The sequence below is a fragment of the Spea bombifrons genome, chromosome 1, assembly GCF_027358695.1.
Source record: "Spea bombifrons isolate aSpeBom1 chromosome 1, aSpeBom1.2.pri, whole genome shotgun sequence".
In the NCBI taxonomy this organism is placed as follows: Eukaryota; Metazoa; Chordata; class Amphibia; order Anura; family Pelobatidae; genus Spea; species Spea bombifrons.
In genome coordinates, this window is record NC_071087.1 from 14,626,514 (window position 1) to 14,652,398 (window position 25,885).

A 25,885-nucleotide genomic window follows, 5' to 3' on the forward strand; every position below is an offset into this window, starting at 1 on the left:
GACATCCTCTTACTTACATTAACTTTAAATGCTTTAGATCACATTCATTTGGAGGAAAATACAAACTACCCTCCTAATATCCTCAACTAGCATCCTAAAGAAACCATCCTTCATCCCCACCAGCAAGATCTCAACAAAGAGTCGTCCCTCACTACAATCAGGTCACTCTCGTCCAAGTAGTCCTCTCTTACTGTTTCATTTCCCCACAATACTGTTTCATCTACCCAAAATATTCTAAGCTTGCAGGAGAAGGGCCCTTTTCTCCTTCTCTACCAGTATGCTTAATGTATATTAAAGTTTATGTCAATTTTAAACTTTCTTTATTAAATATTTTCATTGCCCCTTGTTGTAACCACACTGTGGAATCTACTGGCTCTCTGTTATTCAACGTATAGCCCCCTACTCAATATTGCCATTTGCTAATTCACCTCCCACTGTTTCCACTCTTCTCCAATCCTGAAATACCCCAAGGAGACGATGGCCAGTTTTATAAAACATATCGTAATACTAGTCTACTGAAACCACTACACAGCCTATTGCCCTCAAAAATCTACATTTCTTGACCACCACACTTCACAACCCATCTACCCAACAAACACTTCCTCTCTAGAGACCTCACATTATTTCAGTCACCGTGCATGGATTATCCAGCAATTGTTTACCTCCTTTCTTTAGAAACATAGAATTTAAAACACAGAAAAAAAACTTGATAGCAGATAAGAAACATTTGGTCCATCTAGTCTGCCCTTTTTTCCTGATGTATGCAGAAATATTACATTTTCAAACTGCCCTAAGTGACAAGGAAATTCCCTGATTGTTCAACCTACGCACAATGGACCCATAGGCTCCTGAACACATGAAGACTCTATTTACCCACATAGATCTCCACCACGTTGGAGATGTTCCTCTGCTGCAAGAACGTCCGTACACATCTGGTGGTTTCACGTTTATAGTTTTAGGACTTAATATAAGTAACAGAGTCACAGACAGCTGCTAAACTCTCTCACCCACCCACCCCACACAAACAAACCAGGTTGTGGCTACAATACCTTTTCAATGGATACTTCATTACCCATCCTACAGGGTGTCCCTTTTTTCTTTCCCCCATTCTGGTTCATAACATAAAAGACAAAACAATAAATACTGTTCAATAATATTTCTTTCACATCAAAAGCCTTTAACAAAGGCATTAAAACCTGTTCTAAATTCCTTTGGTTTTTCTTAACTTTAAAAAAAAAAAAAAAAAAGTAAGCAAGTGAAGAGTTAATCTTTACTGTTTCCATTAAAATGGGAAGGGTTGGACTGCAACTCAATCCTACTCCATGTGAAGTCACACTTTGCTGACGTCTCCTGGAAAAACCTATTTAAAAAGGATCAAAAACATTAATTGCAGAGCTCGAGCACGCTACCTGTGAACAGGAACAGCCAAGAGGAATTGTACATTTCATGTCTTTTTTAGGTAAGATGCAACCCGAAACATTATATTGTATTTTTTGAATTATGTTTTTATAAGGGAATATATAGTCCAAACCACCCCAATATAATAAAAACCTTTAACGTATTAGAATGTTTTTTTAAGGGTGGCTGCCTTTTGAAGCCCAAAAACAAACAAAAAAAAAATAGCACAATCCCTTAACAATAAACATAATTATACACAGACTATAGAACACAACATATATATGGTCCTCTCTTTAACCCCTTAAGGTCAATGGGCAGTCCCTAAACCCATTGAAAACAATGCATTTTGAGCCCGTACATGTACGGGCTTTGTCATTAAGGGGTTAATAAAATGGAAATCTAGTCTTAGTAGCTATTAGCGTGATTATTCTATATCATACCTGCCTAGGTCGGAACCTTATATCCTCTGGTTGGGTTCTCAATGGGACAAATGGGGGCCCTAAGCAGCTTGAGGAGATACTTGTGAACTGTATACTGACTGTGGTGTATCATAGGGTTTCTTTTTTGCCTATGGTAACAATTCCAATGATGGCCCGAGACTCGACTTTCACCACTCCCCACTATATTGCAAATGTCGTTATAGACAACAACTCCAACAAAATTATGGAAGCCATTATAGACAACAACTCCACAGTAATTATGGACACAGACAACAATCTCCATGAAGATGTGGATGGAACCAAAAACAACGCATTGGTTGAAACCATCTTCCCGCAGTCTTTAACTGAAAATCACAAGCATAAAGCGGCATTGTACTTACCAGGAAGGAATACTGGAATTTCTAGTAGCCAATATGGCATCAACATTTTCATCATTGGGATCCTCCTGCTGTTTGCGTGTTCCCTCCATATCACTGACTTAAGCGAATGTTACCAGCTGACATTTCTGATCATATTGGTGTCGATTCAAATCCTATGGATGCTTTGGTATATCTGTATAAGTGATAGAAAGAGACGGAGCACCAAGGAGAAGGACTCACATGCAGGAGCGAGGTGGTTAAGATGTAAGTAACTCACTTCTTATTTTTAGTAATACTGATTTATGCTCTGTTACATATACACACAACACACACACACACACACATATATATATATATATATATATATACATATATACAGTGTGTATTCACTTTGACGGTTGAAAGTGATTTGTTTCCCTCATCATCGAGTATTTTTTTTGCGTAGGTGTGACCACAGGATAAAGGGAAATCCTTGTTTTATTGGTAGTGATGTCATGACTATAGGTTATAACATATTACACATTTACTAAACTACTAAACAGCAGGGCAGTAATATAGGAAGGTGTGGCGAGCCAACCTCAATGACTCTTAATGCTACTACTTTAAGAAGGCTTATTGAGAAAAAAATGTTTTCTCTTTTTTTAGCCGGCTTAGATCCGGTACATCTTCCTCCAACAAACTGGGCAAAGCACTGTGTTCAAGCCCATGAAATTGGGCATTATAGATACACAAAGTATATTGAAGTTAAGGACAGTTAAGAACGTTTATGCTGCAAGGCTGTTGACAGCCACCTGGGTAGCATTTAAGTGAAATTCCCCTGAAGCAGGGGCCACGGATCATGGAATAAATAAAAACAGGCTGCTCCAAGCAGACAATGTGTCATTTATATAAATTCATTATATAATATATAATATATTAATTACCATTCATCGTAACAAATGTATTTCCATCATTTTTCTTGTCTGTTACCCATGCCTGCCCCATGCATGCTTACATGTGTTAGCAGCTACCACTTCTGCTGGAAAGCTGTTCCACTTATCCACCACCCCCTCAGTAAGCAAAGTCAAAAATATGAAGGTTAACTTACAACACAGCCAAGCCTCTATCCCTTTAATTTCAGACTATGACCACATGCAAATGAAGAGTGATATGATTTAAATCATCTATTTTAATTAGATAATAATATAAATACATAATTATTTGGCATCTTTCTGCTTCTGATTTAAGTTTTTAATAATAAATACACGAGAAGTCTCCAAGGCAAAATATCAGGTCAGGAACATGAAGTCTTAAGAGGCAAGGGATTAAGTTCCACTGGGTGACAGATGGGCATGGTTGCTATAATAATATGTTGTCAACACATTTTCTCATCAAAGTATGATTTTTCATTTTCTCTGGATTTAGTAAAAGGAGTGGTGATAGTTCAGCGCTTACAAAAACTATTACACGTGTCCCTATTTAAATATTGATATTATTATGACATATTTGTGTAATTGTATTAATATAATTATAGGAACATGTACACCAAACTTCATCGCTGCTGGTTACAGAGATGTCACACCCTGGACCTTACTGGTCTCATATATCTAGCCGCTTTTATAATAATATATATAATAGTAAATAAAATAGTGTAGCACTTCGATAAAATATGTTAACCATTTGTTTGCACGTTAAATAGGGTTACATGCACTTAGGATACATCTCCCTTGGTAGCCAGCCATTGGTTTTCCACTGGGTTTTTAAAAGCCAGGGTGGTATATTTCTTTAAAACGTGGGTAAAAAAATATATATTTAATTTTCTGATCTTTAGGGTCTAATGCTTTCCGAGGAGCACACATGAATCAGTTGTGTCTTTTGCCCCTGAAGTATTCTGACTGATGTCTCTTTTGGTCCAGGTGGAATAGTCCTGTTCGCTATAACCACCGTAGTAATGGACTTCTTGAAACTTGGCTACTTCATTGGATATTCAAAATGCATGCCAGTTGTTGAAGGAATTTACCCCGCTACACATATTGTTCACACGGTATTCCAGGTATATGCGATATAAATGTATAAAATCGTGTATTATTGTTATTTATTGTTTTATATAGCAACATCATATTCCGCGGTGCTGTACAATAGGTAGACAGGACATGACAAAGTAGTATATAACATAAGAAATAGAAACAGCAGGTAGTTATAATTAATTATCTTAGGTTTCAGTTACCAAACTATTTATCTAAAAATACATTTTAACTAAAATGTATCACTTGTGCTGAACCCTTAAATTTCACGCTTTAACCTTCTGTTTTCTGCTCGATCTCCACGCCATTGACCTCTCCACATCACCCTTTGCTACAATCACATCATGTTGTCCAAGCCGTCCCTCACCTTCTGTCTCATTCTCCATCAACCTTATAGGTTATACTTCTTAAAGTATGCCCTAACGTCTGTTAATGTTCTAGTCACATTGTCGAGTTTCATGTCATAGTTCATTTTCAGTCTCCCGTATTCTCGTAGCGCTGCAGAATCTTGCTGGCACCCAGTGTAAGCCACACAAATGATGCTCAATCTAATAACTTGTCTATATTGGTGTTAATGTCAGAAGGAAAATGCCATTTGTGCGAGTCATGAATTCTAGATTGTGGCCTGTGAAAAAAAATGCTACATATACCTGCATATATATATATATATAAGGTTTTGTAACTAGACCTGCGTATCGCTACCTCAAAAATAGTACTAACGGTCAGAAAAAAAACCTCAGGAGAGAATCAGGAGAGGAAAATTTCCTAGGCCAAGCTGTTGATCATTTTTACAGAATAGCAAAAATATTCTAATCTTAAAACATAAAAAAAATCTTATGTAACAGAAACTACTAGTTCTGCGTAGTTAAATCCTTAACTTCTACTGAGACCTGTCACAGTCATTAACCTTAACGTCTACTGAGGCCTGTAACACAATCAATAGAAAAGCACTTCCAGTAAGCAAGTGAATGGGCTGCACAAACTATTAGCATAACCTAAATAGATATATCATTATATATATATATTCTAGACATTCCACAATGTGAAATATTCCATAAGACACATGTAGGGAAATTTGGCACGCTGAAGAAAGCTAAAATATAAACATCCTGCACATGCACAGAAAGGCAAGCAAAAGTGTTTGTGTAGTAATGTAACTGTTTTAATGCCAATTTATAGACTGCAACAAATAAAATGCTATTACGTTACTCCACTGAATGCCACCGAATTTATTATCAAATAGTCACTTCCAAATGGATGACATTTTTTCCAAACATATTTTCTTTTTCATCAAAATATTTGACTAAATATACCGTATTTGCTCGATTATAAGACGAGGTTTTTTTCAGAGCAAATGCTCTGAAAAATACCCCTCGTCTTCTAATCGGGGTCGTCTTCTAATCAGACCTCAAATAGAGGTCTGATTAGGAGACTAAGATCCAGATTCCCCGCACCGCTGCAGAGGACCTGGATCCTCCTGTCCCCCCCCCCATCATACACACACTTACCGGTGCTTCCTGCTGTGTTGCCGGGGCAGCAGGTTGACGTCTACGCGATCCGCGTAGACAACGTCCGCTGCAGCCGGAAGGAGGTGTGGCTAGCAGTGGGGGTTGTCTGCGTCCGTCGCGTAGACCTTCCCCGACTGTCAGAGATCAGAGCTCCCCGCACTGGTGCGGGGAACTCTGATCTCTGACAGCCGGGGAAAGTATACGCGACGGACGCATACAAACCCCCGCTGCCAACTCCACCTCCTTCCGGCTGCAGCGGAAGGCGACGTCAACCCGCTGCCCCGGCTGGAAGCACCGGTAAGAGAGGGGTGAGAGGGGTGAGAGGGGTGAGAGGGGAGAGAGGGGTGAGAGAGAGAGAGAGAGAGAGTGTGTGTGTGTGTTAGTTGAATGGGGGTATAGGGTGTGTGTGTGTTAAATGGGGGCATAGGGCATTTCCGGAGTGGCGTTAAGGGGGCATTTAATAGAGCACTCTGCCTCCTGAAATGCCTTATACCTCCCTATATGGCACTCTGCCCCATAATATGCCTTTTAACCCCTTAAATGCCAGAGTGGCATATAGGGGTATAAGGCATTTCTGGAGACAGAGTGCTTTATACAATGCCTTTTAACTCCCTTAATGCCACTCTGCCTCCTGAAATGCCTTATACCTCCCTATATGCCACTCTGCCCCATAATATGCATTTTAACCCCCTAAATGCCAGAATGGGATATAGGGGTATAAGGCATTTCTGGAGGCAGAGTGGCACATAGGGGGTCAAAAGGCATACCATGGGGCACAGTGGCATATAGAGGGTTAAAAGGCATATCATGGGCCACAGTGCCATATTGGAGTGGCAAGCCTGGGGGCAGATGTGCGTAACTGGGGGACAGGTTGGAAAATACAAGAAATAAAAACAAAAAAAATATTTTTCTCAATCATAGCTTTTATTAAAAAAAATAGTTTACATGAATTAATATTTACTGGTAAAACTTTTTTCCTTTGGGGTCGTCTTATATTCAGGCTTTTTCTTTTTTTTCCTAAGTTAAAATTCAGATTTTGGGGGGTCGTCTTATAATCGAGCAAATACGGTAATAATTTTATTTGTCTAGAATCTAACTATTAGCTGATAAAATCAAATAAAGTATATTCATGTAACAGAGACATCAAATGAAGTATCTACTGACTGTACCACAATAGCTGTAATGAGCTTCGGCTGTGGCAGCCCCCTGCATCGATTAGATGTTTAACTATGATGTTATAAGGCGCACAGTAGTTTAGACATGGATTTAGTGCATGTTGGGCTGTGATTATGAGATATGCTTTGAAGGCGTTAGGTGCAAAACTCTTTGGACGTGGAATTAGTGGACATCGAAGTAACCGGGATTTGCTTGGTAAAAGTATGGGTGCATGTTAGCAATCAGTAGTTATGGTTTGGATTTTTGATAGTGTTGCCATACAATGCCATGGTAGTTGAATTGCTTATTTGTGAATATGATTTTAGTATGTGATCATTTTTGGCAAAAGTCAGGATTTTAGCTGGGTCATTGAATCCAGCCAATGGTATTTTTGATAGCTTGTAATCTAATACAATTCAGTTAGCCAATAATCATCTTTATCAAATTGTCAAACTATTTCAAATATGAAATGTTTGCTCCTTTAATATTGACAAATATTAGAATAAATGCCAAATAAGGCATTTTTATTTTTTTGCATATAATGATCTTCAGTACAGTTGCTTGATGAGTTAAACTTTTATTATAGGGGTGTATTGGAGGCATGGCTAGATCGAGGGCTTTACTGAGAGTTTTTACATGCAGTGTTACCTACTTAACCCCTTGAGGACAATGGGTTGTCCTTAAACCCATTAAAAACAATGCATTGTGAGCCCGTACATGTGAACCCTTATGCCAATCACTACAACAAAAGCTAACTGGAGAAAAATGGCTTTCTTTGCTATTCTCAAGAAGCATCTATCTGTGTGAACCATGTCTCACAAAAAACAAATCTCAGAAGACCTACAAGCTGGAAAGAGTTACAAAGAATTTAAGAATTTACATAATTGTCAGTCATAGTTTATAAACGGGGATATTTTAGTACTGTGGCTAGACTTGTGTATTTCGAGTCGTAGGAATTGAAAATTTAACAAAACGAGATGTCTCCGCCAATTACCCCTAAGATAACCCTGTGTAAACTTCCGCCAAAATGGCATGGCATTCTCTCACCCTGACTGGAGGATCGGGGAAGGACTTCACCTGAAACTCTGCCTTGTGTGAATCTTGTGTCCCACCAAAATGGCAGAGCTTCTGGTGATGCCCTCTCCCTTGGAGGATTGGTGAAGACAACATCACGAAAATGCTGCCATTTTGGAGGAAGTTTGACAGGAGTTTATGTCCACGGGGATGCAGATGAAAATAGGAGATAGAAGAGAGAAAGTGGAGATAGAAGAGACAAGAAGATGAAGAATGTGTTTACCAAAGAGCGCCTTAACACTTCACAACAGTAAAAATGTATTCTGGACTTATGAAACTAACGTTGAATTGTTCAAGAACAACACACAGCATTATGTATTGTGTACAAAGGGCACTACATACCTATATGAAGACATCATGTTTGAGGGGACAATGAATTTCCAAGTTTATCAATGTAGCATACATGATAATGTTGGGGTTGGGTGATGCAGCGGGACAATAACCCTAAACATCAAAGTAAATCTACCATAGAATGGTTTAAAAAACAAAAAATCAACCAGACCTTAACCCATTAGACATGTTGTAACATGACCTGAAGAGAACCGTTCACACCAGACATCTTAGGAATATGGCTGAGTTTAAGCAGTTCTGTTAGGAAGAATGGTCTAGAACAGGGGTAGGCAATCTTCAGCTCTCCTGATGTTGTGGACTACATCTCCCATAATGCTCTTACAGTCATAATGCTGGCAAAGCATCAAGGGAAATGTAGTTCACAACATCTGGAGAACCGAAGATTGCCTACCCCTGGTCTAGAACATTGTGCAGGTCCGATCCACAGCTACCGGAAGTGCTTGTGGTTATTGTTGCCAAAGAAGGTTTGACCAGTTTGTAAATCCAAGGGTTTACTTACTTTTTCCGCCAGCACTGTGAATGTTCAACAAAGACATGAAAGGTTATCATTGTTTATGCGTTATTAGCACATTGTATTTGTCTATACTTGTGACTGAGCTGTAGATCAGATCACAATTTATGAACAATTAATACAGAAAACCAGGTAATTTCAAAAGTTTAACTTACTTTTTCTAGTCACTGTACTTCCTTATTTACTAATATATAAATTATACAGACATTTCTACACAGTTTCTGTTAGAAATAAACATATTATTTGGAGTTGTAGGGCTGTAGAACACTAAACATTCCAAGCTCCTAGAAAAAAGGGGCACATGGGGAGTAAAGTGGTACAGAGGATTTGGGTCCAAAAGGGAACTGTCCCTCCTAAAGAGGGTCTCAAGGAACATATGTAGAATAGTATTATGAACAAAAATCTTAATGGTTCAAATTTACATTTGACAGTAAGTATTTCTGTCTAAAGTCATTTTGTGAACCAAAAGCATATGCATCAAATAACGTATTTTAATAAATAAATGGAAAGCTATTGAAATGCAAATAATAATGCAAAATTAAATAAACTCATGGAAACAACATACTTGGTCTCATCATAGGTTCAGGATTTAAATTCCTTTACTCTGTTAACCTCTATCACGTCTGCTGCAAGGCTGTTCAATTTACCTACCACCCTCTCTTGGGACACAGCAGCCGCCAGCAGGGCCGACCTTAGGTGTTCAGGCCACCCCTGTAAGCACCCCAGAGTCCATTCACTGTGCCACACCTCTCTTTTCCTCTCCCATGTAGTTCAGGTATAGATCAAATAATAAACACATCAATACACAGCATTGCAGGTACAAATACACTGAATAAAACATACAAACCCTGCATTTGAAGGTATAGATTAAATAAATTACACATGGAAACATAGCACTGCAAGAATAGAGCAACTGAATCGATCAAATAAATAATGCCTGGAAACCCTACCTTTGCAGACATAAATCACAGGTCGCCAGGGGCGGGCTGGGCCGGGGGCCAGGGGGGCAATTGCCCCCCAGGCCGCCCGAAATCTAATCTAAACGGCCGCTGGGTGCTGATGCCGCCGGCCGGCGCTACTTTAATACTTTTTTTTAAAATTTAATATGGCAAGCCGGATCGGCTATTAAATGAAAAAAAAATAGTATTAAAGCAGCGCCGGCCGGCGGCATCAGCACGCATCGGCCGTTTAGATCAGTTTTCCAGCAGTCTGATGGCCGCATAGTGATGGGAGCAGCGTGAGGGGTGAAAGCTCCGCCCCCTCGCACTCACCTTTCACCCCTCACGCTGCTCCCATCACTATGCGGCCATAAGATTGTTGGAAATCGAATCTAAACGGCCGCTGGGTGCTGATGCTGCCGGCCGGCACTACTTTAATACTTTATTTATTTATTTTTAATATGGCAAGCCGATCCGGCATATTAAATAAATAAAAAAAAGGATTAAAGTAGCTCCGGCCGGTGGCATCAGCACCCAGCGGCCGTTTAGATCATTTTTCCCGCAGTCTGATGGCCGCATAGTGATGGGAGCAGCGTGAGGGGTGAAAGGTGAGTGCGAGGGGGCGGAGCCACTTCACTTGACTTGCCCCCCAGGCCTTAGGCTGCCAGCCCTCCCCTGCAGGTCGCACACCCTAAAGGTCAGCCCTGGCACCCAGGATGCACACATAGGACTTCTTCCATCACCCAGATTGCACACATAGGACTTGCCCAGCACCCAGATTGCACACATTAGACTTGACTCAGCACCCACATTGCACAAACAGGACTTGACCCAGCAGGTCCATGGACTGGCAGACCAAGATTTAAAGCTGCCGTCATGCGCCCGCGACATTCAAAGCGGCTGTGACATTCAAAGAGACCGCAAGATCACCTATGCAGGCCGCCTAATGAAATTAAAACAGCCGGTGTGCAGGCGCCTTTAGTCCAGTGAGGCTCTACATCCTACCCCTTTCAAGATGTGAAGCTCAAGGGGCCGGCTCAAACAGAAGAGTTCCTTATGACAGGGAGAAGATCATCACGTTGGAGGAGAGCAGTGTGAGCAGGAAAAAAGGAAAGCAAAAATGTAAGTATTTCCAAATAAATAGGATGATAGAGGAAAGTGGACCCATATTCAAAGGGGGGTGCCTGTCTTGGGATACCATTTAAAATGAAAAAATCCTAAAGAGGGGGTGGCTGGGGGCATAAGTACGCAACAGGTTGTGGCATCACAAAATCAATATAAACAGGGGAGTGGGTGGCTGGGGGGCATGACAATAATCAATATTAAAGGGGTGGCTTGGCTGAGTCATCAATATACAAGGGGCAAAAATACAAAAGGGGGTTAACAACAAAGAACCTGTCCTGGTGTGTGATATAAAACGCTCCCCTAGAATTTGTAGTCACTTCAGAGGACAAACCTTTCTAGGCCCAGAAATCAGTGAGTGGAAAAGTAAAGGTATTGTGTTATTTACTCTATTTTAATCTGCATATTTTATGAAAGTCAGACTAAATTGTGACTTTAGCCATCCAATGGTTCATGACTTTTTTAGTGTACTGATTTACTCCCAATCCCATCACATAGGATTCTATCCTATACTATCTGCCTAACACTGATGTCATCTTTATCCAGTACACATGGACTTTTGGTTCCGGGGATTTTAATAATATTGTGGTATTCTGTTATTGTTAAGGAACAACTCAATATAATTTTAAAAACAATGATTTATAGCTATTTGGATGGTAAATAGTGTGGCTCAGATAGGCATGTGTAAGGGGTGTGGCGTGTGGGCAAAAGAGCTCAACCACGCGATACAATACATGGGGCTGGTCTCCAAATATTACCAGGGCATCTTTTCATTCCCAGTCTGGCCCTGTACCCCAGCACCATGATTGCACAAACAGGACTTGCCCCAGAACCCAGATTGCACACATAGGATTTGCCCTAACTCCATAGGGCTTGTCCAGATTGCATCTACGGGAGTTACCCAGTACCCACAGTGGCCTGCTCTCAGAGTCTCTCTCATTCAAGGATCATCTCTGTCTGGCTCACCCTTACCCTTTATTCATTCTATATCCTTCAGACCCAAAACAGTAATGGATACACTGTCAAAATACACACATGCATTGCCTTTACAAATGTCCGCCAATAAAGACTCAAGCCTGCCCATAAACACATACATACACATGCACATTCACGCTTGCCCCAACACATACACATCCTGGTTTGCCCTTGCATCCACACATTTGCTTGCCCTTAGATACTTACCCTGAAATATGAACACTTTCAAAACACAGACTCGTTCTCCCCTTTCTCATAATTTCTCTTCTATCTCATTATTTCTTCCCTTTGTGCCCATCTCTTCTCTTTCTCATTACCCACTCCCATTTCTCTTTTATACCATCCCTCCTATTTCTCTTTATCTCATCTCTCGCTTTTCTCTTTATCTCTCTTCTTTCCCTCTCCTCCCTATTTATCTCTCATCGTTCTCTTTATCTCTCCCCTTTGTCCCTACCTCTCCTCTCTTCATTCATTAGCTCTCCCTTTCTTGTTATATCTGCAACTTCTCATCTCATTTCTTTCTCATTATGCTTCCTTCTCACTATATCCCCACCTTCTCTCAGTCCCCTTTCTTTCTCATCCTGAGTATCTCTCCCCTAAATCTTTCTCGTTATCTCTTTTTTTTTCTTACTATCTCTTTCCACAGAGTCTCAGTCCCACTGCTCCATCCCAGTGAGCGTCTTTACTGCTGAGCACCGTGATATGACATCATATTCTGGAGCTCAGCAGAAATCCCCAGCAAACAAGGTAGCAGACAGAGGCTTCACGCTCCTGCCACCACAGGTCTCCTCTTCAATAGACTGGACTGCCTCCACTGGCCCTTCTCCTCCAGTGGCCAGCAGTTTATTCGCACGCAGAGGAATCGCCCCCACAAAGATCTGAACTCTAGACTAACACCTACCTTCCTTGTACATAGCGCTGACCCTGCTTAGCCTACACTAAGATGCCAGATGCAGCCAAATGCTGGTTCATTGATGTGACAAACAAAAAAGTACTTAATTTACCAAATTATCAAAAATGTTGTATGTACTGAAATCTTAAAGTATCTATAATAGTGATATGAACTATTACTATCACTAAATAGTTACAATATTACACTGGTTGTGTGTCTATATGTACACATATATATATACACCTTTTATTGCTCTATTTCTTTTCTTTCTGTGTTTCAAAGAAGAGTAACAGGTTTGAAATGTTAGATCTGCAGAATTTAGGGTGGAAACATATTATGAAAGCAGTCTCACTAACAATTGACATCGTTTAGAAATGATTGAGTTTCACTAACAGAAAATTAGTTTTAGAAAATAATTGTTATACGCCTTTTGTGATTTTCAATACATTTCTGGGCTATTATTAGCTTCAATAAAAGAAAAAAAACTATTTATGTTGCAAAGAAAGGGTAGGCATTTCTGGAATTAAATGAAAATCAATAGGTTCAATGCAATTCTAAACGCAGACTAGGTTGGACAGATCCCAATTTATCTAAAGAAACATTAAAAACAGTTTATATGTAAGCCCAGTCTATTCACTGAACGATTAACGTGTTTTACAAACGATTAGATTATGAAATCATTATTTTTCAACTTCCCTGGGTTTGGGAGAAGAAAATGCTGCCTGTCTCTTATGCCTCTTGGTGGATTTCAAAACTGGGGTTGTAAATGCCAGCGAAGGCACTATATTTAGGGGCAAAATGCCTTGTTCTTGCCAATAGGTGCAAATATGTGCTAATTATTTTCCTACACTTTAAAACTCTCTTTGCTCCCAGACCCTTGTTTGTTCTCGTAAGATTTTCTTTACTCCTTCATAGCTCATCTTTCTTCTTGGCTCCTTCTCATGAACGATGGATGGCAGTCTAGGAGAGTGTCCTCAATCTATAAAGAAAAGGGCTAGGTGAACTAGTTACAGTGATCACATACCTCCAAGGTGTCCCTCTTTAAGAGCGACAGTCCCTCTTTGAGGGTCCAAGCCTTCTCTTTGCTCTTCTGATGTGAATGTTGTTCATGCTAAGATTTTTGGTGGGTTTAAGGGTAATTTACCTATGTGTGTGCATATTTAATTTAATATTGTATCGAAATATAAAATTGTGCATGTAATCCAGACTCTGAACTTCTCTGTGCATGTCTAGGGTGTTTGTTCTACTTTTCAACTGTGCATTAGACAATATTTTTTATTTTTATAGGATACACATGAAATTGCAATAGCAAACGACAGGTGATGGAATCACAAACCATGCCTTTTTGACAACCATTAACATAATTTTCAGATTAGAAAATTTATTCTGGCTCATATGGTTGGATTTAACAGGGTTTAACTTTTTAGCTTTTAATTTTACCTGTGCTTATAGGTATTTGGTATGGATATATAAGTAATAATGAGCTGCCAGGTGACCTCCATGCTCGATCCTTTCACTGTAATGTAATCAGGGCACTGCATGTACAGATATAAATACAACAAAAAAGGGCTTTTTTTTCAGAAGACCTAACTGAATTTATAATAATAATAGCAAATCTTCCAACAGCTCTAAAGGTACAGGTGGGGGAAATCCTTTAAATAAAAACATTTTCATTTGAAATACCCATTATAAAAAACGTTTCTATAAAAAAAAAAATATATATGCAGTATATATTATATATGAGTGTAAAGTATAAATGTGCATTTTCTTATTACAGGTTTACTTTCTTTGGTATCATTCAAAGGATATCATACAGTCCTTCAAAACACTGGAGAGGTAAATCACTTATTCCTGCTATTTGTACCTTATTAGTGAGGTGTGTAAGGCTGACATACCATATGCTACATTTAACGCTTGTTGAGCTTGTGGGTGCTATGAAAATGGCAGTTCAACACAAAACACAAATACTAAGAAATATGTATTTGTTCTATGCAGCACTTGCATAGGTCTTCACAGGATAGGGCAAAGAAGGAGTACTCCCACCCAATATAGGGCAGGACCCTCAGCCACCCCCTCCTTGGCCAGCGTCTGTGCCACATTAAAAGGCACGCTGGGCATTTAAGACACGGAGCGCCTGGATACGATGCGCATCACCTTCTGGTGCCGTCTAGTGCTGAGCTGGCACAGCCACCATAGTGTAAACAGGTAAACAGATTAAGGATCTCCCCTCTCATTGGCTTATTGAGTGGGACACCAGGGGCCTGATCGCCCAAGACGGCAATCTGTCCCCCGATTTGGCAGCAGGGAGACTACCGCCTCCCAGGACCTGTCACCCTAGGTCTGGGCCAACATATGTCACTGCCTAACCCCAAAAAACCCCTTACAAGTTCTTTGAGTTCCTTCATGTCATTTTTTATCATGCAGAGGGGGCTTATCATTGTTTATATCTTGTCTTTGAACCCTACAGAAAAAATATCCATTACTTTGAGGATCATCCTTTCAAGGAACTACTCCCTCTAAAATAAGGCAATGTATTTTAACCTGATCATAGATTTAATTGTAAACAAACTAAGTGGATCAGCATAAACCACAGGCATTTCCCACAAGGAAAGTAATGAAACACTGAGGTTCCAGCACTTTGATTAAACTCAACGTGAATGAGCACTCAGATGGTCATGAGATCTGCTGGGATTTTCTTATCAGCATCTACATGATAATTGCTGCATGTTCTTGCAAGTTATGCTGAGCACTTCTTAGCACAGGACATGAGCTGAATGTCCCCCAGAAAATGTGGGGGTCTTATAGTACCCCTCTGGTATCCTAATTATTTTGTCACTTTTTGCTTCTCGGATGTTCCTCTAGGTGGTCAGTTGGGTGCATGTGAACAAATAACAGTGTTGAACACAAACAAAATTTACTGTATTGTGTGCCAAAAAACGGAAAACATGTAATTTGCTGCTATTCGAAGGACTAAAGATATAGTAGAAATAAATAGTATTTACAAATACATGGGAAAGAGTCCCCCCACCCTGCTACACAGTCAGTCACACCCGGCTAAATTGTCTCTGCAGGATTAGTTGACCTCAGAGGCCAGCAGGTAAGAAAGGCAGTTACATTAAATACGTAAGAGTACAAGGAGAAGCAGTCCCTGATCTTGCAAGCTTGCAGGAATTAGGAGGTCACAGATGACAGAAGGTGAGGGACTGCTTCCATGAATAATGAATGGCGCATGTTGATGTCAGCAGCCTGGAGGTCTTGAAGGTGGGGACAGATCTCAGCCTAGGTCAGAATATACCTCTAGGTGCAGTGGTGTTCAATGCTCTAGAGGTCTGAAGTCTCAATTTTATTCTCAGGGGTACAGTAGGTGACGGTAGATAGGATAAGAAGTTTGCTCTGACCGATGTATTCAGAATGGGTTGGAGAGGTGAAATGTGGTGGGGGTATTTAAACTGTTCCAAAATGAGTTTAGTTTCTAACTGTGTTCTATCCAATTAATTGCAAGTAATATATAATTGCTTGATTCTGAGTATGTTTAAATGCATGTTATTAAAAGTTAAACCATGATTCTTGGCAATCAGAACACCAAAAACAACAGAGGAAAGGAACATGATATCTTTGGGATCATGGTCTGAGATGTAAAAGGAAAGCAATGATTGTGTTGACATAATGGGAAGAAAAGAAAGAAATGTGAAAGGCATTTCCATAAATAGTAGAACTTGAGAAACATTAACAACACCTGCAGTCTCTTTAGATTATGGTCTATACCAGACACCAGTGTTGGCTCACTAGGAGGGCTTCGTTTCCAAGAACCTTTTCTACTGAAGAGACAGAGCAGGGCTATCCAATAAGCCACGTCAACCATTATTAGGTTCTGAGGCTTTAAGGGACTAAACTACACAGGTTGTGGAGCCATAAAAATTATATTTTATACAATTATATAATGCCAGAAGTGTTGTCCTCCTGACTCCCAATAATTAGCTGTCAGCATTAAAAAGCTGGATCCCACCATACCATATTTGCAGCATTAGTGGGAAGCATACTATGTTTATATTAATGCTACTTTATTAAAGTGTGTATATTCTTCTTTCATACCTTAGATTCATATTTTGTACATTTGCAATATACTGCATACTTATATATATATTGTTGTACTATTTATGTGACTCCTTACTCTACTTTTTCGACCATTTGTTATTTTTTTAAGATTTAAAACTTTTATTCACCGGAATCATAGTACAATACAGAAAAAGTAACATCCGTGCACATAGTAAAAAGAAAATATAAAGGCACCCGCCTCGCAGGACGGTGCAGTAGTATCACAGACACGGCTCAGAATTGTTTGTTCCAAAACAAACATAATACATAAATCACACAGTGTCCAACAACACAGGGAAGAACAATAATATCATCAGTGTCATTTATTCGGAAAGCCAGACAAACATAATTAGTACTGCGATGCGAGGCAGGACAATTCATGTACAAAATAAACCGCACATAATACAAATATATAGCAATAAAATGACAGTTATATTCCTAGACAACGTACGTAGCACAGGGTGGCTATTGTGCGCTACCTAATGGTTGATGCCACCAAGAGATCGTACAGAAAACAAATACATACCGTACTTAGCTTCATTTCCCACTTCAAGAGAAATCCTTACGTTCCCTGTTCTATATTTAAATACAACTGCTTTCCATCCCTAAAAATACTACAATATCTGGATCAAAATACAGAATTAAATGTATCACATTTTTGTAACCTAATTGCTATCTGTTAAAAAGCTACTTCAGCTGGATGTTCAGCTTTTCCAAAGCATAAGACTTTTTGCATGCTCAGTTATGTTTTATTTCTATTAATTCATGGTCTAGGTTTGGTTTAATCCATTCTGTGTTTACAAACTTACTGTTATGGGCTACTGCGGTAGCAACAGAGTCAAAACATCAGCTTCAGGAACATATGGAAAGGCTGACCTCTCTTGGCTTTACCAACATTTCAATCGGTAAGTCCTATTTTCATAATAAGACCATTTTATTTTGCTTCATATGGAATAGTCTGTTCTTGAAGTTTTACCAATGTGCGGAATTAACATGAAAAGGATTTTGTAAATTTTAGGCATATGAACTTGATAATTTTATTATTTTATTATTGATAATTTTTAAGCCAATGACAAGTGAATATTTTGGTCTGTCTCACGTAGAATATGATTAAGATGTGTTCAATACTAATCTAAAAAGTACAAGGTTCAGACGGGGCAGTGGCTACAGTATAATATTATATACAGACCTATACATTAGGTCATATAGCTACTGAGCAGTGTGTTTTTCAGTTCACAATATTAAATCACAATGTCTTTAAGGCAAGTAACAGTGACCTCTATGTCAATCCTTTTTCCCCTCTTATTACAAGCATGCCTCATATTACATTATGTAAATTCTTGTCATTTTCCTTCTGCATTTATCTACAGATGAAGACCACCCACAGTGTAACTGCACCACCGAACTGTGTGATGTGTTTTCCCGAGGAATATATTACATTTACCCATTCAATATCGAGTATCATATTTTGGCATCTGCAATGTTTTTTGTCTTATGGAAGAATATTGGGAACAACACCACCTATCAAAAGCATAAAAATAACTTCAGGCTTAAAGATGTTGCAGTTGGGGCTGCTTGTGGACTTGCTGTCCTGGTTGTAACAATTGTAGTTGTAGTTCTGTACTTGTTTAATATTGGACACACAAAAAGTAAAAGTGAGTCAGCGCTAAGTATTTACTATTGGTATTCCATAGCAGTGCTAAGTGCTATGTGTATAGCATCATTAGTTGGTCTCACAATCCACAGGCTGGAAAGAAAGCCTATTGTTTTAGGTAATAGTCCAGCTATAAAACTGGATGGAAATCTTTTGATGGGTTCTGCATGTGGATCTTGGATCACATCATGGGGATCTATCTTGGCGATAATATACGCAGAAAGCCGCCCGACCTACACTTGGTATAATTTGCCTTACTCAATTCTAGTCATAATTGAAAAATATATACAAAATATTTTTATAGTTTCATGCATTTATTGCATGAAAGAAAAGACCAGCACTGATAGTAACAATGGAGAGATACCTGTAATGCCACTTCAGATTGCATCATTTGCTTACCATGCCAACCTAGGAACTTGCAACAAAGGAGACATGGAGGTGAAGGATTCTTCCAAAGACATTGAAGTCATCAAAGAGGAACAAGAAGGGAGAAGTCCCAGTCATGTTAGTAACAGAAAACAATGGAACATCAAGAAACTTCTGCTAAAAAACATTACCGTTGCGCTGTTCCTCAGCAATATTTCAGTAAGTTGTTAAAATGATTATAAGCAACATTGTCAATATGTGCTACTATAAGTTTACCAAATGTTCAGTCTTGATGTCTGTTTAAATGAGTTTAATATTACTGAGCCAACCGGCATGTTATACACGAGATTAATTTAGTGAGACATCTGATCTGCGGACACATTGGAGGCAGTGTTTGTGTCTATATGGGTGTCAATATATATTTTTTCCAGAAAATGCAAAGCTGTTTTAAAAATCTTGCACTATAATAGAAGATAAAATTTTTTGGCAAAGAAGCAGCCCAGCCCTATCTCCCTACTTCCTGAACATGCTCAGAACAATTTCCATCCTAGTCAACGGGAGTAGCAGCCGCCAATTACATGTATGATCTTTGATGCTTTTCTGTCATACACACAATTGCCTGCAGGTTTAACTACTTCAATGGCAAAGCTACTGATGAAGAGGAGTTTTGCTGTACCATGGTCAATGTCTGGCTCAGTATATAGTGATAGAAGTTATGCTGTACCTCCGCCAATGTCTGGCTCAGTATATGGTTATAGGAGATAGGCTGTACCACCGTGAACAAGATTGTTAACTCACAAGAGCAGGGCCCTCTTTTCCTTTTGGGTCTTCGTTCTGTGATTTTTTATTTTACTTACTAAAGTAAGCTATGGAGTCTGCTGGTGCTATATACATTCATATATTGTAATGTCTACCTCAGTATATAGTGATGGGAGTTATCTCCTTTAGAGCATAACTCCCATCACTACATACTGAGCCAGGCACTGATGGCAGTACAGCATAACTTCCACCACTATACACTGAACATGAATTGATAATGGTACATCATAACTCCCATAACACACTTACTAATGCTTTTTCTCCCTACCTCTCTTCTGTCACTGTCACTTTTCCTGCTGTAGCTCCTTTTCCTCCTCCACCTCCTCCTCTTTGTTCTTCCTCTAGGCTCTTTTTTTCTGTCTCCTTCTGGTGCAGTGGACACAGATGGTGGTGGGTGCGGCTTCAGTGTTGTGTGCCGAGATATGACATTAAATCCCAACCCATAGCATCAGTTGCATCACAAGGGAGCAGGATCAGAGGTCTGTTTTAACAGACCTCCTGCTCCCTTGATTAATTTTAAGCTGGTTAGAGGAAGATCATTATTCTCCTCAACCGAGCCTGCTCCTCTAGCTACAGACATTATAGTCAATCTCTGGAAGGGTGCACACCCAATGTCGGCCTGGTGCCACAGTAGCACACGTATAGATGCTTGCCATTTGCCTGCGAACAGATAGTTGGTAAGACTACAGCACTCACAGGTAAATACAATATATGCAATATTTCTTTTTATGTTTAGTATGACATCCCTCCCTTTATATCTTTGACACCAGACTCCAGGTGAAGCTATGCTTTCCCTGGTCATTTCTATCTTTCGAGCAGTTTTTGTCTAAGCTGATTCCAAGGTCTCCGTGCCCAGCTTTCATCCTACACAGGGCAGTGCAAGGCTGCCTGGGCCTAGCCCCACCCCGCAAGCAAGCAAGCCCTGACTCCACATGAAGCCACTCCCCCAGAAGAGAGAGCACTCTGGGTGGCCCAGCATGGGAAGTTCACAGATATGATGTTATCTCTCATAAGTAAGAAACTCACTTCTACTGACCATGTTTTGCTACGCTGACCCAAACACAACGATCACACGCTGACATAAACACAAACACACATCTTTCAGAACAGACAGACCGTGAATAGGCCACGGTATATCTTACTACTTGACTAGACAGCCACTATATTCAGATGCACAGAATGTAGCATCTCTTGGAATACAAATTACCCACAACTAAGAGCTGTGAAGGGTTTCAAAGAAAATGTCTAAACACATCAGAAATAAGTAATTTACTGATTCATATGATAAGTTCTTTACTGTTGTTATGGCAACAATATTCAAACCTGAAGTGAATATACTTAAATGTTTAGAAACCAAATACTTCTGAAAAACCCCACAGCTGTTCATTACAATACATATTGCTGACCTTCAAGCTATAGACTAGGAATGTAACTTACAGTATATATTATGCAGATATGAGATTTCCAGATTCCTTCTGGTTGATCACCAGAAGGGTGGTTATTTTTAAAGAACTATTCCGGTGAAATGTTTTAGAAGTTATTTTTATCCCAATAATTTCAGCAAAAAAAGAGTGGTTTGGTAAGAAAATGTAATCATGGGTACACAATGTAATTTCAAAATTGTTGATTCAGAGAATATTCTAGCTGCCCATAAAGGTATGAAAAATATTTCCGCATTCCTACTTGTATATTTTGTTGTTTTGGGCACCATTTCAAATGCTTTATCCATTATGTTAAGAGATAATAAGATAAAATATAGACTGCACATTTTCACCAAGCTCAGTCATCCATGTCAACTATACTAGAAAGATTGCAGATGCTTAAGTTGGTTGTATTAGCACTTGGTCAGTCCATGATGTGATCATGATGTGTAGCAGCCACTGTTACTGTGCATTTACACACCATTTGTGCCATACATACGATGCTATATTTATCATAAAACAGCTTAACAGTGTCAACTTTGTCCCCAAACAGCATAACAGTGCCATATTTGTGCCCAAACAGCTTGTCTCTGCCATCTTTGTCCCCCAAACAGCTTAACAGTGCCATTTTTGTCCCAAAATAGCTTGTCCCTGACATATTGTCCCCCAACAGCTTAACAGTGCCATATATGTACCCAACAGCTTGTCTCTGTCACCATTGTCCCCAAACAGCTTAATATTGCAATATGTGTGCCCAAACAGCTTAACAGTAACATCTTTTGTCTCCAAATAGCTTTGCATTGCCATACAGACTAACAGTACCATCTTTGTCACCAGACAGCTTGTCTCTGCCATGTGTACCCCAAACAGCTTAACAGTGCCAACCTTGTCCATGCTTACACACTTATACATATACAATGATAACATACATACATGCTCATATGCAAACACCTATACACTGTAACGTACATACAGTCATATATGTACAGTATAATGCTTCCCCTCTCACTCCTTACATTACTCACCCCTTAGCATCCGCAGCTTTCTCTCCAGCTGTAAGCAGCCTCGCAGTTAACTGCTGGGTCACATAACCTCACATTACATGACCCTGCTACGTTGGGGGGGGTGGTCTGCTGCCCCTGTGTAAGAAATTATGACCCTCTTACAGGGTTATTCTTTTAGGGAATGTGTGACGAATAAAGCACAAATACAAGCGTATAGAAAAATGTATATTGATATTGAATTAGGTCACTGTTACAGGTGATAAAACATATAACATACAGAAAACATTTGCCAATAACACAAAACAAAAGGGATACTTAAGCACATTCTTGGGAAACCTCTCTCAGCTCACAGGCTTCTCCCGAACGCCATCTTGCACAGCTTCGTTCTGAGTCTCCTGACCCAGCACACTTCTGTTCACTGCGCTCTCCTTTCTCCGAATCTTCTTTCTCTGTCTCTTCTTTCTCCGACTCTCCTTTCTCTCTTACTCAGACTCTTCTTTCTCTGACTCTTCTTTGTCTCGCTCTCCTGACTATTGCAACCCCTAACTAGTCATCCCAGAATTCTTTGTACCTCCCAGAAAGTGGTTCACCCAACCCCTCTTTCCAGAGATTTCCTGTATGGCCCAATTATGGAGGAGACAGGTAGTCTATGCAAACATGCACACAGTTATGTTAATATACATCGGCTTCAGTTGTCTGACCCCCTGTGGGGTATCCCACCTCTGCTTTTGTTCCAAACCCTTTGTAATGCATTACTATGAAAATTACCTTACATCGTAAAACGAGATATCTCACCTTATAGAAACCCAAATCGTCCCCAAAACATTATGCAATAAATGTAATATCCCATTTTAAAGGCACCCTTCATTTCTTACACCAGGGCTGGTCCAAAATTGTTCCCAAAAGGCTGCCTGCCCCTGTGTTTTGATGCTCCCTGTGCAATTCCGCAAAAAGGCAGAGCTTCTGGCAACACCCTCTCCCCCAATTTGTAGAACGTAGCCAGTAACGTAGATAGTTTTTTGGACATGTTACTGGTCATTCTGACAAATGTTGCCTGGTCGCATATAAAACATCCTTCACACATTGAATGCAGTGTATTAATTATGCACACGGATAGGTGAAATATGTCAGGCTGACCTGCAGCGTGTAGAATACATAAGTAGCGGGTTTTAAAAGGCTCCAGACTTAACTCACACATACCTTAAAAGTTGTTTATTAAAATTATAAAAGAGAGAAACAGATGACACATCAGAAGTACAATTGCATCAAGTGTACCCTTGTATACACAGACAAAGCCATAAACTAAGAAATAAAAGCTAGCTGCTGTGCTCCTTTATTGGAAGGCAAAATTACCTATGCCTGGCTTGATCTATTTTATTGGTTATGTACTGCACATTGAAATTTAGGAGTTTAAAAATGATTACATATTTAATGCAAATCAGCCACAGCATAATAAAACTTTTATGGAGCACATGAACATATGTAATACTTCTCTTCCCTTTACTAACTACTCAGGGCCCAGCTCTATAATGATGCTTCTGTTCCTTACACAATTAGAGCCCTCTAAACCCACTACGATACCTTTCAGCAGTCCCTGTTTTCACAGGACAGTCCCAATTTTCTAGCACTTTTCCTCAGTCCCTGGTCGCTAATCCACTGTTTCGGTTTTGAGCACAGTGGGGATCATGGGCTGGTTGGGGAGATCCCCTGATCTCTCCTGACTGGCCTAGAAAGCTATAAATCAATGGAGGTCTGTGGTGTTGCGGGACAGACCTCTATTGCAGTTCTCGAATGGCCTTCTGAATGCCATGATATGATTACATTTCATTTACATTTAGGCTTTGTCAGGGAAAATGTAATCTGATTACATAGTTGACACCGAAATCTAACTTTAAAAAATGGCCCAGCATCCCATGAGGATTTTTTTGTAAAAAAAAAATAAAAAAAAATTGTAGTACTGTTGTAGAATGTTACACAATACAGTTTCATGTAAATACCTAGTAACTGGAGAAGATATTTCTACAATGGAAGCTCTCCAAGGTTATCACATATTGTTCTTTCCGGAAATATAAACAATTGTAATACAGAGTTTTATTTTCTGTTTCAGCTCTGGATCCCGCCAGCTTTTGGATGTCGTCCGCAGTATGACAATGGATTGGAAGCTATTGTATTTGGATTCGTACCATGGATCATTGTCATTGATATTGCTCTTCCTTTCTCTATCTTTTACAGAATGCACTCGGCCTACTCTCTATTTGATGTTTATTGCAAAATATAGACAAAATATTAACCTCTCCAAACTCTTCACACACTATTCACCCAAAGGCTGTTGATTCACAAGTAACTACAGTGGTGTAAAAGAACATTCTGGCAGTGCCGACGGACCTTCACTCTCAATGTATGCACTATGTATTGAATCTAAAAGTCCTTCTTTTGTCCATCTGAGAAATCAGATTTCATTGAGATGTGGTTTACTTAAATAAATAAATTCAAGGCACACTTTTTGCATAAAAATAAGCCAGAGACACAACAATAAACACGTGTCGTGTCTGGTAAGTTTGTAATAAATAATTACATAGGTTAGTAGCATCATTTTAGATGCTAGTAAAACAAACACTTATATAAACATAGATCACTGAGATAAGATATATAACTGACATAACCTTATATTATTATATAATAATATAACATTTTAATTGAAATACAGAGTTTTATGGCAAATAAGAACCATTTAGCTCATTTAGTCTGCACATTTTTACTGATGTAAAGATTCAAACCTTAATCAGTCCTTGATCTCGTCTTAGGTTTAGAAAAGCTTTATCTCATGTATGTTTGCATTCCCTCATTGTATTAGCCTCTACCACTTCTGATGAGAAGCGGCTCCATTAATGTACCGCTCCCTCAGTGAAGTAAGAAGTTTTTACGTTACATCTAAACTTCTGACCCTCTAGTTTTTGAAAATTGGAATTTTACTTAATTGTAGGATTAAGAGCATTGATCTAAACAAATGAAAAGTTGGCAATTCATCCTGGAAACAACAAATTTATGCTGGTTATGGTAAATTACAGCTTGCCAGATCAAATCTTATACTTGCGAATTTATATTAATGTGGCATTTAATTGTAAAAAGGTAAAGTATTTGTAGGCCGGCAATGAGCTGAAGATGGATGGAATATGTTGGGACTTTGGTGGAGAAATGTCAGAAATGAGTGGACATTGGTGGGAGTAGTTCAGCGCCTCGTAGTATTCCTCTTCCTGCACCCCTAAAAATATGACTAGCTACATGCCTGGTAATCACCATGGCAACCATGTATTTTCCCACCGATTACCCATCTGCCTGTAATGGCCTTTTTACACATAACCTATATGTACTTACTTTTTAGGTATCGTGTGTCAGTTCGGAAACATATATTATAGAAATGTAATCCAGTTATACCAATTTCCAAGGAGATCACGTGAAATTAAATGAATAAACAAAATATGTTTTCTGTTTTCTTGTGATATTTATTAATTGTGATAGATCTCTGGTGTATGGTAACAAGCTACATAAACACCCATGTTCCAGTAAAGATTGCTGTCACTGATGAGTGCTTAAACAACTGGAATATTCTTCTCAATGAACAGTCTTTTCTGGATGTTCTGGCAGTGAGAAACTTGACTTTTTTGGAATTTATTGTAAAGCTCTATGTTGCTATTGGCAAACTAGATTTGTCAAGGTGCACAAATATCCTCTACTTTGTTTCCAGCACCGGCAAGGCAGTCTCAATGTGTTGCCTTAGGTCTTGGAGAAACACTGGCCTA

The 25,885-nt window shown here is 39.4% G+C and overlaps 1 protein-coding gene across 1 annotated transcript; it reads left to right on the forward strand.

The window, feature by feature from the left end:
* Positions 1–1,986: 1,986 nt before the first annotated feature.
* Positions 1,987–24,372, forward strand: LOC128476462 (proton channel OTOP1-like). Its single transcript, XM_053458005.1, has 6 exons — positions 1,987–2,461; positions 4,093–4,229; positions 14,504–14,562; positions 17,596–17,726; positions 18,192–19,060; positions 24,193–24,372. The coding sequence occupies exons 1-6, from the start codon at positions 1,987–1,989 to the stop codon at positions 24,361–24,363; spliced, it is 1,842 nt and encodes a 613-aa protein (XP_053313980.1). The 3' UTR covers positions 24,364–24,372.
* Positions 24,373–25,885: the final 1,513 nt, after the last annotated feature.

What these genes read in the sequence shown, in the direction of transcription:
- LOC128476462 (XM_053458005.1), top strand. Translation starts at nt 1,987, where the DNA reads ATGGCCCGAGACTCGACTTTCACCACTCCCCACTATATTGCAAATGTC. An exon ending in AGGAGCGAGGTGGTTAAGAT is followed by an intron (nt 2,462 to 4,092) that starts GTAAGTAACTCA and finishes CTTTTGGTCCAG; the next exon opens with GTGGAATAGTCCTGTTCGCT. An exon ending in CTTTACCAACATTTCAATCG is followed by an intron (nt 17,727 to 18,191) that starts GTAAGTCCTATT and finishes ATTTATCTACAG; the next exon opens with ATGAAGACCACCCACAGTGT.